The sequence below is a fragment of the Branchiostoma floridae genome, chromosome 13, assembly GCF_000003815.2.
Source record: "Branchiostoma floridae strain S238N-H82 chromosome 13, Bfl_VNyyK, whole genome shotgun sequence".
Taxonomy (NCBI): domain Eukaryota; kingdom Metazoa; phylum Chordata; class Leptocardii; order Amphioxiformes; family Branchiostomatidae; genus Branchiostoma; species Branchiostoma floridae.
In genome coordinates this window covers 20,517,361-20,534,621 of record NC_049991.1, presented here as the reverse complement: position 1 = coordinate 20,534,621, position 17,261 = coordinate 20,517,361, and the positions used below count along the sequence as shown (strand labels likewise).

The following is a 17,261-nucleotide window of genomic DNA, read 5'->3' as shown; positions in this document are numbered from 1 at the left end:
GCATTACAATGTCTGACAAGCGTTTCTATCTAGCATGGCGGCTAGCAAGTTGTAGCCCTTTAAACCGACCTCCTCCTCCAGAACTTTCTTGAGTGTCAGGTTCGGTCGTCCCCTTTTTATCTGACATAACCTTCTACCAACCTCTACTACTGATGGAAAAATCTATCCCAGGGTTGGCTTCAAGTTCTACAACTACCTTCTGCCTCTGGTGCTTACTCTGTGGCAAATAAGTAGTCATCATGTGAAATTATACAGTTTATATATTTGACTCTGACACTAAGAATAACTGAATGACAACCTAATTTTAATATATAATGCCCTTTTATAATGTTTAGAAGTTCTTGCCAAAACTATGCCATGAGACTACTAGTACGCATTTCCCACACAGAAAAAAAAAGATGCACACCTTCTTCCTTGGCTTCTTCTCCTCTTTTGGAGCCTTTTCTTTCTTTTTCTTCTCCTTCTTTTCCTTTTTCTCCTTCTTCTGTTTCTGTCTTGTCTCCCCGGGACTCGCCAGGGCGCTGTCGGACTGGCTGGAGACTTCCGTGTCGTCCACGGCGTACGCAGGAAACTCGAACGGCTGGGGCTCCTGATGGTCCTCAAACTCCGGCACACCTCCGGAGTAAACCGCCTCCTCCTTCCTGGGACCTGGAGCTGGAGATACAGGATTGCTTAGTTTATAAAGATGGACAGCATGTTATATGCTATATACTTGCGTAAGAGGACAAAGCTTAAAGGATTTGGCAGCTACAATAAGTTTGCGCACCAAGCGAATGAGATTGGTCCACTACAGCAACATTGCACAAATAATAAAGGAACCTAACTTAAAAGTTCATCTGTGTTGGTAGAAGTCATTCTTGAACTAGTTGAACTGTAAAATCCAACACAAAAATTGGACTAACCCAAATTTTCACCCAAGTGTTGTATCTGCTTAACATGACGTTACAACAGCAGTGGATTGTTCATGACAAAGACCGTTGCTGTTCAATCGAAAATTTGGGTGAGTCCAATTTTTGTGTTGGATTTTACAGTTCAACTAGTTCAAGAATAAAGATACCTGTTACTTAAATTTCTATCACTTACCTCCCAGTTTGAGTGTTATCTTCATCTTCTCTTTTGCTCCCATCTCCTCTCCCTCCCCCATCCCCATCCCATAGTTACCAAACTGTGGTAATGAGAACGGAGGGGAGACACCGTAAGATTCGTCCATGGAAGACTCAAACGACAACTCTTCGCCTGACTTGTGCTTCTCTTTCTTCTTCTTCTTCTCCTTCTTCTTGGTTTTCCCATCTTCACTGGAGGCGTTGTGTTCCTTAGACTTGCTTTTCTTGTCCTTCTTGTGGCTCGAGTCTTCCTTATCTTTCTTGTGACTTCCGGACTTCTTACCCTTGGTCTCCTTTTCCTCGCTGCTCCCAGCTCCTCGCTCCTTGGGAGACAGGATCAGTTTGAGCTTTATTCCTTCCATCTCCTCCACATGTACGTCTGACTCGTCAGGTGAGTGTAGCGGATCCTCCTCCTTCGAGCTATGAGATTTTTTAGACTTCTTCTCCTTGTCGTGCTTGTGATGGTGGTGGGACCCCTTGCTGTGTTTCTTGGGCGCAGGATCCGGCATGTCGGAGGTGTCGATGTACAGCGGCTCCAACTTGCTCTTCTTGTGTCTGCTCTTGTCCTTCTTGTGTCCGGAGGCGGAGCCTGGCGTGCTGCTGAGGTGCAGGGGCGGGTCATGGCTGTAGTGAGCTGACGGCAGGCTGTGCGAGTCCTGCTTCTTGGACTTGGATGATGAGGATTTCTGAGGACTCTGCAAAAAATGTTCGAATTTGGCAATAAAATTTATGTTTATTTAGCTCCTAGCCAAGTACTAGTGGTTAACCACTTTAACAGTGGGGCTAACTTAAGTTAAAGTATAAATTGGTACCTGTGAACCAAAAGACAAATGCATGATTTGGAAGTCAAAGAAGAAATTAAATTACTAGCATTGTATTTCTAGAAATAGCCTCTGCAATGTTAACATGTAGACAAGGTGTTTGTTTTTTTCTGATTTGCTTGTTTATTTTCGGTGACCATAATATACAGATTAAATGTCTACCTTTTCTACATTTGACTGAACTTACAGTAACGTGTGTCTCCCTGTCGGAGTCTCGGAGCTTGGCAGACTTCTTCCTTACGCGGGGAGACCTTCCACCGTCGGCCCAGGGCTCCGGAGAGGCCACCAGCAGCGGGCCGCCCCCCTCCCCCTCATGGTGCGCCCGCTTCGAACTCGGGGTGTAGTCAGTCTCGAGTTCGTAATCCTGATACCGGGAGGGTTTCCTCTTCTGTCCGCGGGCGCTCATGGTTACACACGGGAGCTATGTGCGCGCTATGAACGGAAATGAAACGACAGAAATGATTCTTTCTGTCCTTTTTTTTTTCGGAAAATAAAATCGAGCGACCAGCCCTGACCTCTAACCTTTTGGATGAACCACTCAGTGAATCAGGGAAATAAATTAGGAAAAGAAAAGTACTTTTGAAAGAAGCTATCATGCTAAACGTCTCAAAAAATATGTTTTCAATGTATGATTATTTCTTAGAATTACATAGATATTGTCTTTGGTTCATTTCATTGGTGAATATATGTCTTATTTTGTAAAGGAACATTTTAAGTTGCCTCCCCAAAATGAAGTAGTTTGTCCCTATCTCCAAATTTTGATTTCTGATTGGCTTAGATGATGATTACGTCAGATGTTATGACTGAGGTCTATTTTTTGCCAGATCACGGAAGTGCCGGCACTTTCCATAGCCGTTCTGTGTTTACGGCGATTTCGGAGTAGTTTTTGTGGGTTTTCTGTTCCGATTTCCACTCGGAAAGATGTCGGGGAGTCCGGTAAAGCTGTACGTGTATGACCTATCCAGGGGAATGGCGAGGAGTATGTCCCTGCCGCTGTTGGGTGAGCTGTCATTCCGCCCCCCTCCCACCCTGGAGCATTATTGTGACCAATAATTTACTAGTATGCGTATGACCATGAGTAGGAGATGAGTTTGCAAAAATTGTGTTTCGATAGCAAAAAAAGCAATATGGCGCAAAAAAAAAGCAATATGGACTTTGAAGTTGTTGTTAATTGATACTTTAAATGTATTGTATTTCGCTTGTTCTTTCTATTGTCTATGGGAGGAACGTTATTTTGCAAATTAATATAATGATATTGATTAAATAAAATGATATTGATTAAATGTTGTCACTCAATTTGATTTGATTGATTGGTTAATTGATTGATTGATTGATTGATTAAAGCCATATTTGGTGTACTGTATCTGATTTTTCTTTTATTTCCAACATCACAGGAAGGCAGATTGACGGCATTTGGTGAGTCAACTTTTTTTTTTACTTAGAACAAAGCACCTTTGAAAATTTCTTGTCAACTGTCCATACCATGAATACTGTATAACTAATATGTCTACCTCCTACCCCAGGCACACAGCGATCGTTGTATTTGAGGAGGAGTTCTTTTTTGGAGGAGGAGGGATAGAGTCGTGCGCTCCGGTAGGGATCATTTCTTCTTTGCTGCTTGAAATCATTCATCAAAATCCAATTTCCAGATGAATGAATGAACAGATGGACAAAGAGATGAATGGTTTTTATTTCAAGCAATTCTAAGATTTCAAATTCTAAAGAACAAATAGCCTTTGGTGATTTATCTTAATTGTTCAATTTCCAAGTCAGAACTTAAGACTTTCTTCAGCATCCATTCATCAATAATTTTACTTCATTTCCCCCCGTGCAGGGTGGTACGATCCTGGGACCCCCAGATTCCGTGCATGACCTCGGGGTCACACAGATCACTCGCGAGATCTTCATGGACTACCTGTCGGAGCTGGGATCTTCCTCATTCAGGTATGTACTGTGTGTAGTCCGGTGAGTTAGGAATCGTTCGTGGCCATGACTTTCTGTGAGTTCGATCCCGGCTGTGTCACTCACCTGCCATGCACGCTACAGGAAAGTGTTGCAGTCCTTAGGATGGGACGTTAAGCCTTGGTCCACTGTTCATTGCACAATGAAAACAGCTAGGGGAATTTCCCCGGTATGAGGAACCTGGCTGTAAATGTACTTCTCTGTCATGGGCAGTGGAAGCTCTTCATTGATTGATGGATTGATTACAGTGAATAGATTACCACCTTCCACAGCAGGATAAAGTGATTGACTGATTGATCATTTGATTGATCATTTGGGACTGACAGATTGATTGACTGATTGATTGATTGGTTGATTGATTGATTGATTGACTGATTGATTGATTGACTGATTGATTGATTGACTGGTTGATTGATTGATTACAGCGGAGAGACGTACCACCTCCTGCAGCACAACTGTAACAACTTCAGCTCGGAGGTTGCCCAGTTCCTGACAGGGAACGATGTCCCAGCTAACATCACCAACCTGCCCAACGAGGTCCTGTCTACGTGAGTCACTCACTACGATATAACACACTTGCCACCAGGACAGACACATACAGATCTAGCTTTTTCCCAAAGACTGCCATTTATTGGAATAGACTACCCACACACCTTTTCACCTCTATTCTATTCTACCCCTTCACTTGACAGTTTTAAGTTGGGGCAGGCCCAATACATGGGTCATCCCAATCTCCAAATATTAATCACGATGAAGGCACTGTGATGTAAATAGATCACCCACAAATTTATTTTCTTTTGTTGGCTTACAATTTGCATTTATTTTTCTTTTAGCACCACTTCACTGGCTGCATCAAACTGCGCACCTGAACTAAATGTTATGTTTTAGAAGAGGGCCTTGTTCAGTAATATATAGAGATAGAAATAGAGACCCTACTCAACTGTTTGTTTGTTTGTAAGACTAAAAAACAGAACAGGAAAGTCTAATATAGATCTAAACAAACAAACAAGCAAACAGGACTCAAGGCAATCCAAAGGATCAGCTGAACATTTTGCTACATGTGATAGGGCACATTCTGCAGTTGTTCCTGCAGTTGAATTAAAATGTAAGGTAAAGTTTGCAAATATTCATTTTTTTCATGTTATTTTTGTTGTTTCTCAGTCCCTTTGGGCAGATGATCCGGCCCATGATTGAGTCCATGTCAGTGAGCCCGGGGGGAGGGCAGCCCGTGGGGGGTCCGCCATCATGGCGGGTACGGGAGCCGGCAAGCAGCTCACCGTGGACTCCGCAGAGCAACTCCAGACAGACTCAGTCAGCTCCACAGAGCAGCTCCGGGCAAACTCAGCCACAATCAACTCCAGCAAAACACAGCGCAAGGAAAGGAGACAGAGAGGCTATCATTCTGAAAGATGTGAAGGTAAGGAACATTGCGAGACATCAACACCTTAGCTAGCTTTCATGTAGATGTGAGGGCTTGATTTAAAGATTAAAGAGCCACTCTGAACAGACCCAGTCAGCTCCACAGAGCAGCTCAGGACAGTCTCAGTCCACTCCAGCAAAACACACTGCCAGGAAAGGAGACAGAGAAGCTATCGTTCTGAAAGATGTGAAGGTAAGGAACATCACAAGACATCAACACCTTGTCAGCCTGTTGTAAGAGGCGAGTAGAAACCATCTCCTAGGTCTTGGAATTAAAACCCACGCCATATCATGCTGTCAGTTCACAAGCCCAACACTGCTAACTACTGTGCCATCTTTGACATATCACCTTTTCCCTTCTACTTTTGTTCCTGTACAGATTGCAGATGTTGCTGCTTACCTGAGAGAGAAAGTTATGCCCAGTTTTACTGAGACAGAGAGGATTATAACATTGAACAGTTCGTTATTTGACATGCTCAGTCATGTTTGCTGAAACTATCTTTGATATATCACCTTTTCCCTTCTACTTTACTATGTTCCTGTACAGATTGCAGACATTGCTGCTAGCCTGAGGGAGAAAGTTTTGCCCAGCCTTACAGAGACAGAGAGGACAAGTCTGCAACAGTTCTGTGACTTCCTACAGAACCAGAATGGGGTTCAGTTTAACGGAGAGGCAGTCAGAATACTGGGTATGTCTTACTTCCTCTTCTTGTAAGTGCCCAAACTCCTGTAGCGCCAGGTCGCATAGTGCCAGAAAGTCTCATACGTAGGCTACCCTGTTAAGGGTAAACCATACACCTTTTTAGAGGCTTGTTATATATTACATTTCTGTCTTTATTTCTTTATTCCTTTATTAGAATTCCTCACAGTACGATGTGATTGGCTTGGGCAGTTATTTTTTGTTTGACAGTTGTAACTTTGTTCCATATCCATCAAAAGCAAGGTTTAAGATGATGTAGCCAAAGAAACAAATTTTCCTCTTCTATAGGAAGGAGCCTTGTGAGTGAAACGTTGCCTCAAGAAGCCAAACTCCAGGTGGTCCAGGCTCTACAAGCTGCAGTGACAAGGCCTGAAGTACAGGGGGCGCTGCTTAGTGCAGACATACACAGTTCTATTGTACTCTTCCTACACAGATTTGACACCATCCAACCACTGACGTTGCAAGTTGCTACTACAAAAATGGTAAGGATGTCTTTTCGCTGCACGGGGATTGTTGAGGTATAATGTACAGTAACCAAATTAGACTTATGTGAAAAACTTGAATTTATGATTGGAATATGATGTAAGATGTAAAAGTATGGTTTAAAGGACAACAGAACACACTGAAATTAGGACAAATTATCTTTCTTTCTCTCTCTCTAAAATTCGTTGAGGGAAAAAGTTGGGGGGTTGTGAACATCTATTGGGCTTTGAAAAGGATGAATTCATGTGCAGCCTGTCATGTTTTCACCCTTTTGTCACTCTATGAAAGAATAGATTTTGTGAATGATACACTCAAGATTATGTGATAACTGACCATGCCATTTTATCTATATATATATAAATATCTATGACAAATAAGTGCATTACATTTATTCTGTGTGTACATCAAATGTTTCTTTTCTAATTCTAAATATAACATGATTTCTTCTCCTGTAGTTATCCAACATCTGCAGTGACCAGGGGAGCCATGGTTGGTTACTGAGGACCGAGCAGGGACCAATGGGAGGGGAGCAGGTTGTCAATCAACAGGTGGTTGTCAAGGCGACGGTGACAGGGCTGCTGTCAGAGGAGGCAGATCTCAGGAAAAACGCCACAGTGTTGGTGTATAACCTATGCCTGGGGCAGGTGAGCTTTTAACAACCTGCTGCACATGTATTCTGCTCATTATGTCTTCACAGGTCAGACTTACTGTAGGTCCCAATTGGACAAAGGGGCCCTGCTGGACATTTCACAGGCTTTTTTTGGCACTGTCAGATGTGACCCCCTAAGTGGCCCCGTGGCACACCTTGCAGCTCCCAGGGTACTTTTGAGTCCGGCCGGCATCGGGTTAAAATGAACCCGGGACCCGGTAACAAATAGATACTGTATACCGGTATGTGACCTACCCGTGGGGAACACCTTGGGGGGTACCCACGGTATCTGGTAGTCAACTGGGGCAAATTTTTGGCTACCCTGGTAACAGATGACATGTAGAAATATTTAAACCAGCACTATTTAAGTGTGTCCTATTATTTTAACCCCAGGTAACAGAAGACAGTGCAGTAGAGTTAGCCAGTGCCCTGCTGCAATGTTTGGGGGAAACTGTACCCGAACCTGAAGGTGAGAAATGGTTCTTCTTTGATCCAGATTTGACTTTGTTGTGCTTATTCTGATTTCCCAACTGTCATATTTTCTTCGTATTCGATGTGGTACTTTTAGAGGTTACTACTTATAGGTTATAATATATGTTAAAGAGACCAATTCCATATTCAATTTGGTAGTTTTCTTTTATTTGTCTTGTGGAAGATCAAAACAAATTGTATAGATTTTGTTACAGACTCCAGGAAGAATAGTGAAACTGTATGTAACGTTAACACTAATGGAGATCCAAATAAAACAAACATAATAAACTTTCAAATGGTCTGTGCAATTTGTCAATCATGTTGTTATTTTCTAAATATTTCAGCATTTCGAAGTTTGTCTTCACTTGTCCAGTTGATGACATCATTCACTCAGGTAAGGTTAAGAGTTTAAACACTGACTGTCGAGCTGTAAACTGCCTACTGGGATATACATTTTACAAAACATTTTCTGAAATACAAATGATCCAGTTTCAATCTGTAGCAATATGTCGATGAAGGCTTGACATCCAGGTAATAACATACGCCAAATAGCAGTTACTCACAAGCAACTGTACATGATTTGGGCGGTCAGACGTTTTAGATAGCATCCACTATCAGTGTCACTGTCTCTGACAGTGTCATATGCAAGTGTTTGAGTAACTCCTATCTGGGAAATCTGTAACCATATTAAATTCTTACGTAAATTTTTTGTAACAGCCTTCGTACATGAAGGTTAGACATTCAAAAAAGATAGCCAAATAGCAGACACTTAAGCAACTGGATATGATTATGGAAATGATTAGACGTTTCAAATAACATCCAATTCAATCATCATTGTCTAAACTTGTCTTACAGTTGTTTCCTTTGGACTCCTTAAACATTGGCTTTTACATAACAATTAATCGTTAGGATACAAAAATCTGCTCTCCAACCAGATCAATCTCTTCAGATGTTATCTAAAACGTCCAGTTGCTTGAGTTACAGCTATTTGGCATACCTTCTAATATCTGCTTTGACATTAGCCCTGCGCACACGCATTTCTGAAAACTGGCTGTCAGAGGAAGGAAGTCTGCTATCAATATATTTCTACCCCTCTCCAGGTCAGTGGACTTGCCCAGGCCATTGGTGTGGACCTGAGTCCCTACTCCTCACAGTCCGACAGACTGAAGACATTGTGTCATCAGTACCAGCAACTTGTCTCCTAGATAGAACTATGCTGCAATTTTTTAAAGTAATTAGGAAATCAAACTGATACTCTGGACATAAGGGTGTAAGCTTGAGAGGCTCTGGAGTGGCATCTACCATTCTTTGTCAAATGTGGTGGTCACAAAACAGTGGAGGGTTTGGTAAACCTCCTGTGCAGACCTTGTAGGCTGGAAGTTTTATGTGCAGCTTTTGGCAGCACAAATCAGCACCAAAAGCTGTAGAAAACTCAGTCGCATAGAAGGTCCATACAGGCTGATGAAGAATGCAAGCTACTTGGATACTGTAAGAAATCCTCTATAGAGTCACATATTTCAAACAGCATCAACTTCCATCAAGTCTTTCTTACTCACTGATTGAAGATATTTTGATGCTGCTCCTGAATATTTCAACTAATGTATTATTTATGACGTATAATTGTGTCTGGCCTGAACTATATTGTCATGACAACTACTCTACCCAGGGTTTTTAGTTTTTCCCAGCATGCAAAAATGATTCATAGAAAAGTCCATGGCGTCTAATTTGCCTCTGTACATCAATGATCTACATACATGTAACTGCAATTGTTAGGAATATCTGCTAATATTGAATTTTGAGGAATTTGAAAGTGAATGTAATAAGAGTTAGATATTTGACATCAATATGAATACTTTGGACATGACTATTCTGATTAAAGAAACTTTTTTGGACATATTTGTCACTTTCCTTACTGTTTGTTGTGTTCTATTCATACAGAGTAGTTACAGAGCTAATACTATAATATACAGTTATGTACCAAGTCAGCAAACCTCAGACAAACTTAACTGATGACAATGTGCAGATATTTTATCGTTTTATTTTTTTAAAGCAAGATGTTGAAATTTCCTTACTTGACATGTAAGACAGTAAGGATTCAAGCATTACATTTTTCTTGCTGTACCAGTACAGGCTTGGCAGGACAATCATGATAACTAAGAAGATGTCTGTTATCAAGTTCAACATTATTTCTAAGATATGTTATGTTTCAATTATGACCAAATACATAACAATCATCCATACCTTACCAATAATATCCAGGTATTCTCACTAAACATAGATTTGTTTAATTCTTTGCCTAGACACCTCTCCAAAAACCATTGAAAAATTCACTTACAGATGTAAACAAGTTTTCTAAATTTCAAACTAGCCAGGATAAAATCTTATTGAGCTAACCAAAGTTTTACCATAGTTGACAAACAAAGATATGTCATTTATGATCAAGCGGCCTTAATTTGTTCAACCCTCTCCATGATCAACCTAGCTTACTACTCTTTTGTTGCTTCCACTTCTTTGTTCGTCTGCTGCCCCTCTGCATCAGTTTCTACAACCTTTGACCCTTGACTTGTGACATCATTGTCTACTACTGGCACATCATCTTTAACTTTAACCCCCGAGTTATTCTTATCAGATGCTCCACTGTCACCTTCAGCCTTTGTCTCTTGCACTTTGACGTCACCTTTGTCCTCCTGACCATCTGACCCATTTGCAGCTTCAAGGTCACCTTTCGGAGCCCCCTGATCTTTGACCTCTCGAGGCTTGGGGTCATCTTTGGTCCCCTCCACAATGGAATGGATGTTGTACTTCTTCAGGAGAAAGTAGTCCTTGAGCACACTCATGCAGCAGACTGTCCGGATCACCTCGATCACGATAGCGAGGTCAGGAGAGTTCAAGTTCACTTTGCACGCCGGGTTGACCTCCGACACGACCCCCGCCAGCGCTTTGATGACCTCGTCACGTTTCATGGTCCCGCTGTTCCTTGTCTTGAACACGATGGCGTAGCTTGGGTTGTCTTCACCGGAGAAGAACTTGGGGAACATCTCCTCGGCAGATTTCTTCACATTCTCCAGGTAAGCCTTACAGGCAGACATCACGGGTATCATCCTCAAGACGTTCCGCGTCTTGAACTTCTTAGACGCGTTGATGTCGTCCAGAATATGGTGGACGAGCTTGTCGGGACTCTCCAGCTGCAAGGTGAAAAGAAAAGGGGTGTCAAAAGTCACCTACCCGAGGTTTAGTCGGTGGTAAACTCACATTGACAGCAAAGTCTGACTTGGTCTGACTTCTATATTGTCTGTCTAGAAAGTTTCGCTCATTTCCGAATGGTGCAAATGTCAACATCGCAGCAGAACGAACTCTGGTGACCTTGACCTACTGAGGGAGGACAGCAAACATATATCTTAGACTGCCCAGGACACCCCAAACATAGCTAAAAGCCTTGTTTTTGTCAAAAAATGAAATAGCCAAAACCTGTAATTTCCAGCTCAAAAATGCCAACATTTTCAAAGGAAAGGGCTTTTTTTAGCAAATCAAGTTGAATGCCATAAAATTCCACGCCTGCGTAATGGTCGCCTTTCACCTGGGACTGGATGAAGACCACATTGTTGGCGCCGCTGTCCATTGCCTGGAACCTCCGCTTGTCCTTCCCAGACTTTTCCTTCATCTGCGCCACTTCCTTAGCGAGCGCGGCCTCCACATCCTCCTCCTCAGATTCGGAGCCCGAATCTGAGGGTGTGATTTCGGGGCCATACATCTGGTCTGCGTACTCGTTGAGGAGGTTGTAGGCCTCGCGGACGCAGGCCTTCTCGTTCTTGTTGCAGGTGATGAGAATGCCCTTCATGCCGACCTCCAAGCTCATCCGCTGACGCTTCCTCGCGCCGCGCCAGTAACCCTTCTTACGTTTCCTGTCCGCCATCTCGGTCTGTCTGATCTGGAAAAACAGGTAGATGCAAGTTTTAAACGAAACATGCAAGAGAAAAGACACAAATTCTACTATCATGAGGGGAAGCTAACTTCTTCATCTACTAGTACCAAATATGCAGTGTGAAGTGAAACTGGTGTAACGTTTGTTTTCACGTTTCTCTAAAATGACCAACACAAAAAGCATCTAGAGTTCGTGTATCAATATGAATATTAACCCACACATATTGAATTTTCCCAGTTCATATTGAATTCTGCCACCCGAGGCTTAAATGCGCTTGCTCTCAGGAGGTTTAATAGCTTCCTCAACCAAGGAGGTTTTTTTAACGAACGAGTTGCTGTGAGAAGCGTGGGAGGGGGGCATTCACTTCGGAACTTGCACGCACTTTTCCTGGCCTCTTCCATGGTAATAATACACGTCTATACGTATTGTGCAGAAATGAATCAGACAAAGTATTGACACCTACATCCCAAGAACTCACCTGAATGAAGTCAATGCCTTATTTGGCTGAGAAAAGCAGTTTCTAGACGATACAAACAAGGACCTCAGTTGTCTCAGTACGACACATGCAGAAAAGAAATGAGGATATACCATTCAGTAAATGGGGATTGTATTACTGAAATAGCTTATTTGAAGACAAATATTTGAGTGAAAGTTCTTAAAAAAGAATGAGATTTATAAATGATGAAATCAATATATTTTTTTCAATAAATGAATGGTTGAATACAAGTAAATAAACTAAAATGTTCTCTACTAATTTCTATAAATTGACCTCCCTCATTAAACAGTGGTATGCCCTGTTCCCTGAGCCTGCGTGTTTAGTGAAGACAGTCCAACATGGCGGACAGATCTTTGGACGACATCATCATCAGAAACCCGCGCTTTGGGTCGTCAGGACGGGGCCGGGGCAGGTTAGACTCGCTCACAACTTTCACAACATTCTGTAGAAAATGTTTAGCTAGGTCGGGGTCGTTTTGCGAGCGTATTTCTTGGTGGAGAAGTTGAAAAATTTGCATGTAAAGGGAGGGCTCAGTTAAGGGTGAAAATTTTTAGGACCGAAAGTTGACTCAAAAATATTATATTTCCTCGTCCTTGCTCACGGCATTCATTTTAAGTGGGTATGAATTTTACCCTAGTTTGTGCCTTTATTTTTGCATTTGAAGATACTGTGTAATTTTGCAGCTTTTAGCTTTGGTGCATACATGTTTGAATCAATTAACAACACTTTTGAATCAATTTTATTGACATGAACAACTGGCCGTGTTTTAATATGTGTTTTCTTCTAGATCTGCCCCATCAGAAATTGCAGTCTTCACAGGGGTAGAGGGTAGCTTGTGTGTATAGGGAGAATGATAAAGAAACAGTTATATTCTGTCACCTACATGTAGTGAAAAATACTATATAGGAAAACATGCTAAAATAACTAAAATAGCTATGTTTCAAGCTTAAGACGTCCATACATTGTTATATTAACATTATATATTCATTTCTTCACAATAGAGAAATAGAAGGCATTTACAATGAAAAGGGACATTTTGAATTTCATATTACTGTCAACGTGAGACCCCCGTTTTAAGTCTCATCCAAAAGACGAATGCAATGCCTCACAATGTGTCCGAGCTGAGCCGACCTGGGAACGAACTCAGGCCCACAGATTCACAGAATTGGATCCAGATGGCCAAGCAGCGGGATTGCGTTACCACTTGCGCCACATGTAAAATAAACTCCTTGAAAAGTTGAAATGATGACCAAGTACCACGAAGCAATAGCTTCACATGCAGGGCTCGAAATACCACCTGCATATGCAGCTTAGTAAAATTGGACTGGAGCTGTGCAGGTATTTCTGGTGTCTGCCTGCACCTTACCTGCACTGGTCCATGTACTGGGTATAAAACAGAAATGTCCATAGAATGATCCATAGTTCCTAAATTCAGAGTGGTGCAGGTAAAATTTGTCTGGTGCAGGTAATTTTCAATATTACGTGCACCAGTGCAGGTATGCAGAAAAAAGGATTTCAAGGTCTCCAAAATGATAATTGAAAAGTGACCTGCTGCATGTTAAAGCATTACTCTTGTTTTCCCCTGAAGGGGCGGTCGAGGTCAGCCTTCCAGACCAGCTCAGGGGCGTGGCAGTTACCAGGCAACCAAGGCAACCCGACCACAACCCTTCGATGCCAGGCAGAAACTCAACACACCAAAAGTATGTGCTGTTTAATTTTTCTCCAAGCAGAGGTTGAGTCATGGAAATAGTAGTGGATTCTGGATTTTTACTGTGGGAAGGAGCCAGTAAAAATCCTGACCACTTCTATCTCTGTGACCCAACCTCTGCTTGTCTGCTTGGAGAATACTATTTCACACCCTCTGCAACTGTATGTGTCATATATGTAATAGTAGTAGCATACAGCAGTACCTCATTGTCCACAATCCACTGAAGTTGAATGAGTGAGTCAGTGGGCGAGTAAGTGAGTGAGTGAATTAGAACGGTGAGTTTTACTTTTAGTGAGTGTTTGTGTGAGTCTCATAATGTCCTTGGTACTACCCCTAGTCTGTTTGCTTGTGCATATTTGTTAGTGTGAGTGAGTTAGTGAAAGTTTCACTTCCAGCTTGTATTGACTTGTATGTGACTAGTAAAACAATCCTCTAAAACTACCTAAGCTCAAAACCATCTCTAAGTCTAACCTCTGCCCATATGTCCCCTCCAGGTTGTTGATGCCCGTCAGAAGCTCCAGGCAAAGTCTCCGGTTGATGCTCGGGAGAAGCTACAGCAGCAGAGGTTTGTGGGGCTAGGTTTCGTCTCCAGTGTTTTTTTTTATTTATTCAAAATGCGACGAGTACATTACACAGACCTATAGGCAGCACAGCTGATACCATAGGTCTACAAATAACATAAAATTACAGTCTGTGGTACAAGACAAATTTACATAAAATGGTATGTACAAATGGTATTAGAGAAATGCGAAATAAAATACTACGGAAGCTTAAAAGTAAGTAACATTCTATGGGAGGTCAGAGGTCGAAATCTAAGTAATGAGAAGCAAATGTGGGCTACTAGGCTACAACAGGCTATACATGTCTGTGGAATCTACAACAAACAGCATTAATGTAGGCTGCATAGGTTACAAGAGGCTAGGAGGAGCAGATGGAAGGTGAAAGGAAACTGCAAGAATGCAACACAGACAAACAAAAAGTCTAGATTTATACTGTTCTGCTTTCCATTCTACTTGTTAGGGAAGTTTTCTTTCAATTGGGAAATTCCAAAACATAAGATTCATCATCATCTGTCTTATTATGATTATTTCACTTCAGTCAAGTTTTGATTGGCATTTGCCATGATGGTCCCTTTAAGATAACCCCAAACTGGTAATGTATAATGTCCATCCATCTATCTACACAAAAAGTCTTGATGTTCCCACAATGAAAAAGCACAGCTCCAATTTTGAATTTGGATGCACAAAAGTGCAGATCCACTTGGTATTTTGTGCCCAACAGAATCATTAACTTGCAGCCTGGGTACCAATCGGAAAGTAGTTCTCTCCGGCGTTCATTATATACTATATACCGTCGCTTCTAGCTCTACAGTCGCTTCTCTGTGCTTCCGTCTGGGAATGCGGACCATCGTAACGCCTGGAATCGTCCAAATTTTGGATGCAGGCGTAGAATGGTCCCTACACATGAGCGAATTATGGAATGGGTTCAAGTGCTCGTTCGAATAGGTGTTTGTGGGAGGCCTGTTGTCATCAAACAAACGCTGTAGAACCCATTCCTTGCTTCACTCATTAACTGCTGTTAGCACCAAACAGTTTTAATGTGAAGGTCTCCAAACGGATAGCAGAAGCGAACATAGTACATGTACTAGTAGCGAACTACTATCCGGATGGTACCCAGGCTAATTTACTTGAGAGTTGTGTATAAAACCTTTCTCTCTCGCTATCCCAGACAACCCGTGGACGCTCGGCAAAAACTTCAGCAGAAGAAGCAGGAGAAGCAGCTGGTTACCGTGACGATAGGCGACGCCCGGGAACGGTTGAAGCCGGCCTCGCCCGTGGTGAAGGATGCCCGACAGATGCTGCAGCTGAAGAGGAAGTCAGGTGACCTGGGTGGGGAGGGGGGCGCCTCCACCAGCGTCAAACAGAAAAACGGCAACCTCACAATGACGGTGGGTACTATCTGTCACAAAAACCAATCAAAGTTCACTTGACAAAAAAAAACTGTTTCTTGATCTCTTCCAGTTTGTTTTGAAAGTTTCATTAAGTTTATGAAGCTAAGACAGTATGACAGTTAGTTCCATACATAAAAATGATTGCTCTTAAAACTTACTGCTCACAAATCTTTCTTATACAAAGTATTACGCCTTCTGCTGGTATGTAAGAGCTGGGCCATTTCAGATACATGCAATTAGATAGCATTGAACCACTGAAAATTCGGACTGTTCTACATTTTCTTAACGTCAATGAATGTGTAAGTAATATCAGCATTTTTTTGTACACAGATTCCAGGCTTTGGAAGTCCAAGTCCTCCAAAAAAGGTAAGAATGCTGCTTGTTAAAGATATGTACGCTTGTTTCCTGCCATTAATCTACTCCTCATTCTTTTGATCAACATGAAACTCGCAAAAATAGACTAAGTAGCAAAGACTAAACTTCTCATTGTTTTTATTACTTGAAGTCAATGTGTAATCAGGAGGAATGACCATCACTATGGTTAATGACTTGTACTTGTGTTTGTTAGCTGAAGACAGAACCAGCAGTCAGTGTCAAACCAGGAGGAATGACCATCACTATGATCAACGACACAGCCAGGACTCAGGTACACACTGCTCTGTAGACTTTTGTAGTGACAAAAGCTTTAAAATTCTACCTTCTGTTTCTATAGCCATCAACCTTGGGTACACACTTAGAAACCTCTTTTTTTACGTGACTGAAGTCTAATGTGTAATGGAGTGAAAGCAAAGTACATGTGTAACTGTCAGTATCATTACAGTAAATAATGTGTTGCTTCAGCATAATATCCCTGGTTGCTTCCACTAAGGGTTTTGTTAGCTTTGTAAGTTGGTAGGTAGCATAGTGACCTAATAGATATTGATCCATATTTTCAGTACTACTTGGCAGTGTTTCTATAGAATCCAACAACTCAGAGTGACATTGTAGTCTTTAACAGTTTCCAAAATAGAATCTGATATACGTATAAGTATTTGAATTTCTATATGAAAAGGTGTTTATCTGTTTTGTCTGGATTTTGTTTCATCAGCGGAAACCCTTATCACCCCCTGTGGACACCCTGTCCACCCCCAAAACCATCACTATTGGTTCGCGCCAGCTCAAGGGCATGACCATTACCACACTGAACCCAGCTGCCCGGACTGTACCATCACCACAAAAGGTAGGAAACAGAGTCAACATTCATGCATGCTCAGCTCAGAGAAGACACCCCTAAGTCCTCAGTTTGGACTACTAATTGTATTAAGCACTTTAATATGTTAAGATGCACCTATTAGATATATAGTAGAAGCTAGTTAATTGCAAAATGGATTACCACATTATTCTGTTAATTGCATGGAATCCCAAAATGCAGTGGTGGTGGGATGCAGCTGATGAAATTTGCATTATTGCACCACCCAGATAATTGCACGAAATGTGCTGGCAAATGGGGTGTGCAATTAAACGGCTTCTACTGTATGTAATATAGTAACTTTGGCAGCATAAATAGCAGAACAGCATAGTATATGTACTAACAGTG

At 41.8% G+C, this 17,261-nt stretch overlaps 5 protein-coding genes across 5 annotated transcripts in view; 3 read left to right on the top strand and 2 right to left on the bottom strand.

Annotated features, from left to right (window-relative positions):
- The window catches only part of LOC118428639 (HMG domain-containing protein 4-like), a 4,586-nt gene extending 2,241 nt beyond the window's left edge, over positions 1-2,345 (bottom strand). Inside the window, exons 1-4 of the mRNA XM_035838746.1 lie at positions 2,112-2,345; positions 1,084-1,798; positions 407-654; positions 142-217 (exon numbers count right to left, since the gene is read on the bottom strand). Of these exons, the coding sequence (XP_035694639.1) occupies positions 142-217; positions 407-654; positions 1,084-1,798; positions 2,112-2,330 (1,258 nt within the window). The 5' untranslated portion in view covers positions 2,331-2,345. The remainder of the gene's footprint in view (positions 1-141; positions 218-406; positions 655-1,083; positions 1,799-2,111) is intronic.
- A 358-nt stretch (positions 2,346-2,703) lies between these two features.
- Positions 2,704-5,354, top strand: LOC118428911 (desumoylating isopeptidase 1-like). Its single transcript, XM_035839199.1, has 6 exons — positions 2,704-2,924; positions 3,319-3,340; positions 3,448-3,517; positions 3,759-3,868; positions 4,312-4,434; positions 5,048-5,354. Exons 1-6 carry the CDS (start codon positions 2,846-2,848, stop codon positions 5,337-5,339), a joined length of 696 nt encoding a protein of 231 aa, XP_035695092.1. The 5' UTR covers positions 2,704-2,845; the 3' UTR covers positions 5,340-5,354.
- A 423-nt stretch (positions 5,355-5,777) lies between these two features.
- LOC118428638 lies at positions 5,778-9,170 on the top strand. The gene is made up of 7 exons (XM_035838745.1): positions 5,778-5,789; positions 5,853-5,994; positions 6,294-6,487; positions 6,944-7,132; positions 7,531-7,606; positions 7,953-8,002; positions 8,709-9,170. Exons 1-7 carry the CDS (start codon positions 5,778-5,780, stop codon positions 8,811-8,813), a joined length of 768 nt encoding a protein of 255 aa, XP_035694638.1. The 3' UTR covers positions 8,814-9,170.
- Positions 9,171-9,887: 717 nt separating this feature from the next.
- Positions 9,888-11,533, bottom strand: LOC118428910 (THUMP domain-containing protein 1-like). Its single transcript, XM_035839198.1, has 2 exons — positions 11,186-11,533; positions 9,888-10,793 (listed from the first exon to the last, which is right to left on the bottom strand). The coding sequence occupies exons 1-2, from the start codon at positions 11,519-11,521 to the stop codon at positions 10,095-10,097; spliced, it is 1,035 nt and encodes a 344-aa protein (XP_035695091.1). The 5' UTR covers positions 11,522-11,533; the 3' UTR covers positions 9,888-10,094.
- A 781-nt stretch (positions 11,534-12,314) lies between these two features.
- Positions 12,315-17,261, top strand: part of LOC118429495 — a 12,337-nt gene continuing 7,390 nt past the window's right edge. The window contains exons 1-7 of the mRNA XM_035839995.1: positions 12,315-12,438; positions 13,615-13,726; positions 14,229-14,299; positions 15,463-15,682; positions 16,016-16,051; positions 16,254-16,331; positions 16,773-16,904. Of these exons, the coding sequence (XP_035695888.1) occupies positions 12,365-12,438; positions 13,615-13,726; positions 14,229-14,299; positions 15,463-15,682; positions 16,016-16,051; positions 16,254-16,331; positions 16,773-16,904 (723 nt within the window). The 5' untranslated portion in view covers positions 12,315-12,364. The remainder of the gene's footprint in view (positions 12,439-13,614; positions 13,727-14,228; positions 14,300-15,462; positions 15,683-16,015; positions 16,052-16,253; positions 16,332-16,772; positions 16,905-17,261) is intronic.

Excerpts from the sequence above, each read along its gene's own strand:
- LOC118428638 (XM_035838745.1), top strand. Across the intron at positions 5,995-6,293 it reads AGAGGCAGTCAGAATACTGG|GAAGGAGCCTTGTGAGTGAA; the intron begins GTATGTCTTACT and ends CCTCTTCTATAG. Across the intron at positions 8,003-8,708 it reads TGATGACATCATTCACTCAG|GTCAGTGGACTTGCCCAGGC; the intron begins GTAAGGTTAAGA and ends ACCCCTCTCCAG.
- LOC118428911 (XM_035839199.1), top strand. The coding sequence starts at position 2,846 with ATGTCGGGGAGTCCGGTAAAGCTGTACGTGTATGACCTATCCAGGGGA. Across the intron at positions 3,341-3,447 it reads AGGCAGATTGACGGCATTTG|GCACACAGCGATCGTTGTAT; the intron begins GTGAGTCAACTT and ends CTCCTACCCCAG. Across the intron at positions 3,869-4,311 it reads CTGGGATCTTCCTCATTCAG|CGGAGAGACGTACCACCTCC; the intron begins GTATGTACTGTG and ends GATTGATTACAG.
- LOC118428910 (XM_035839198.1), bottom strand. The coding sequence starts at position 11,521 with ATGGCGGACAGGAAACGTAAGAAGGGTTACTGGCGCGGCGCGAGGAAG. Across the intron at positions 10,794-11,185 it reads TGGTCTTCATCCAGTCCCAG|CTGGAGAGTCCCGACAAGCT; the intron begins GTGAAAGGCGAC and ends TTCACCTTGCAG.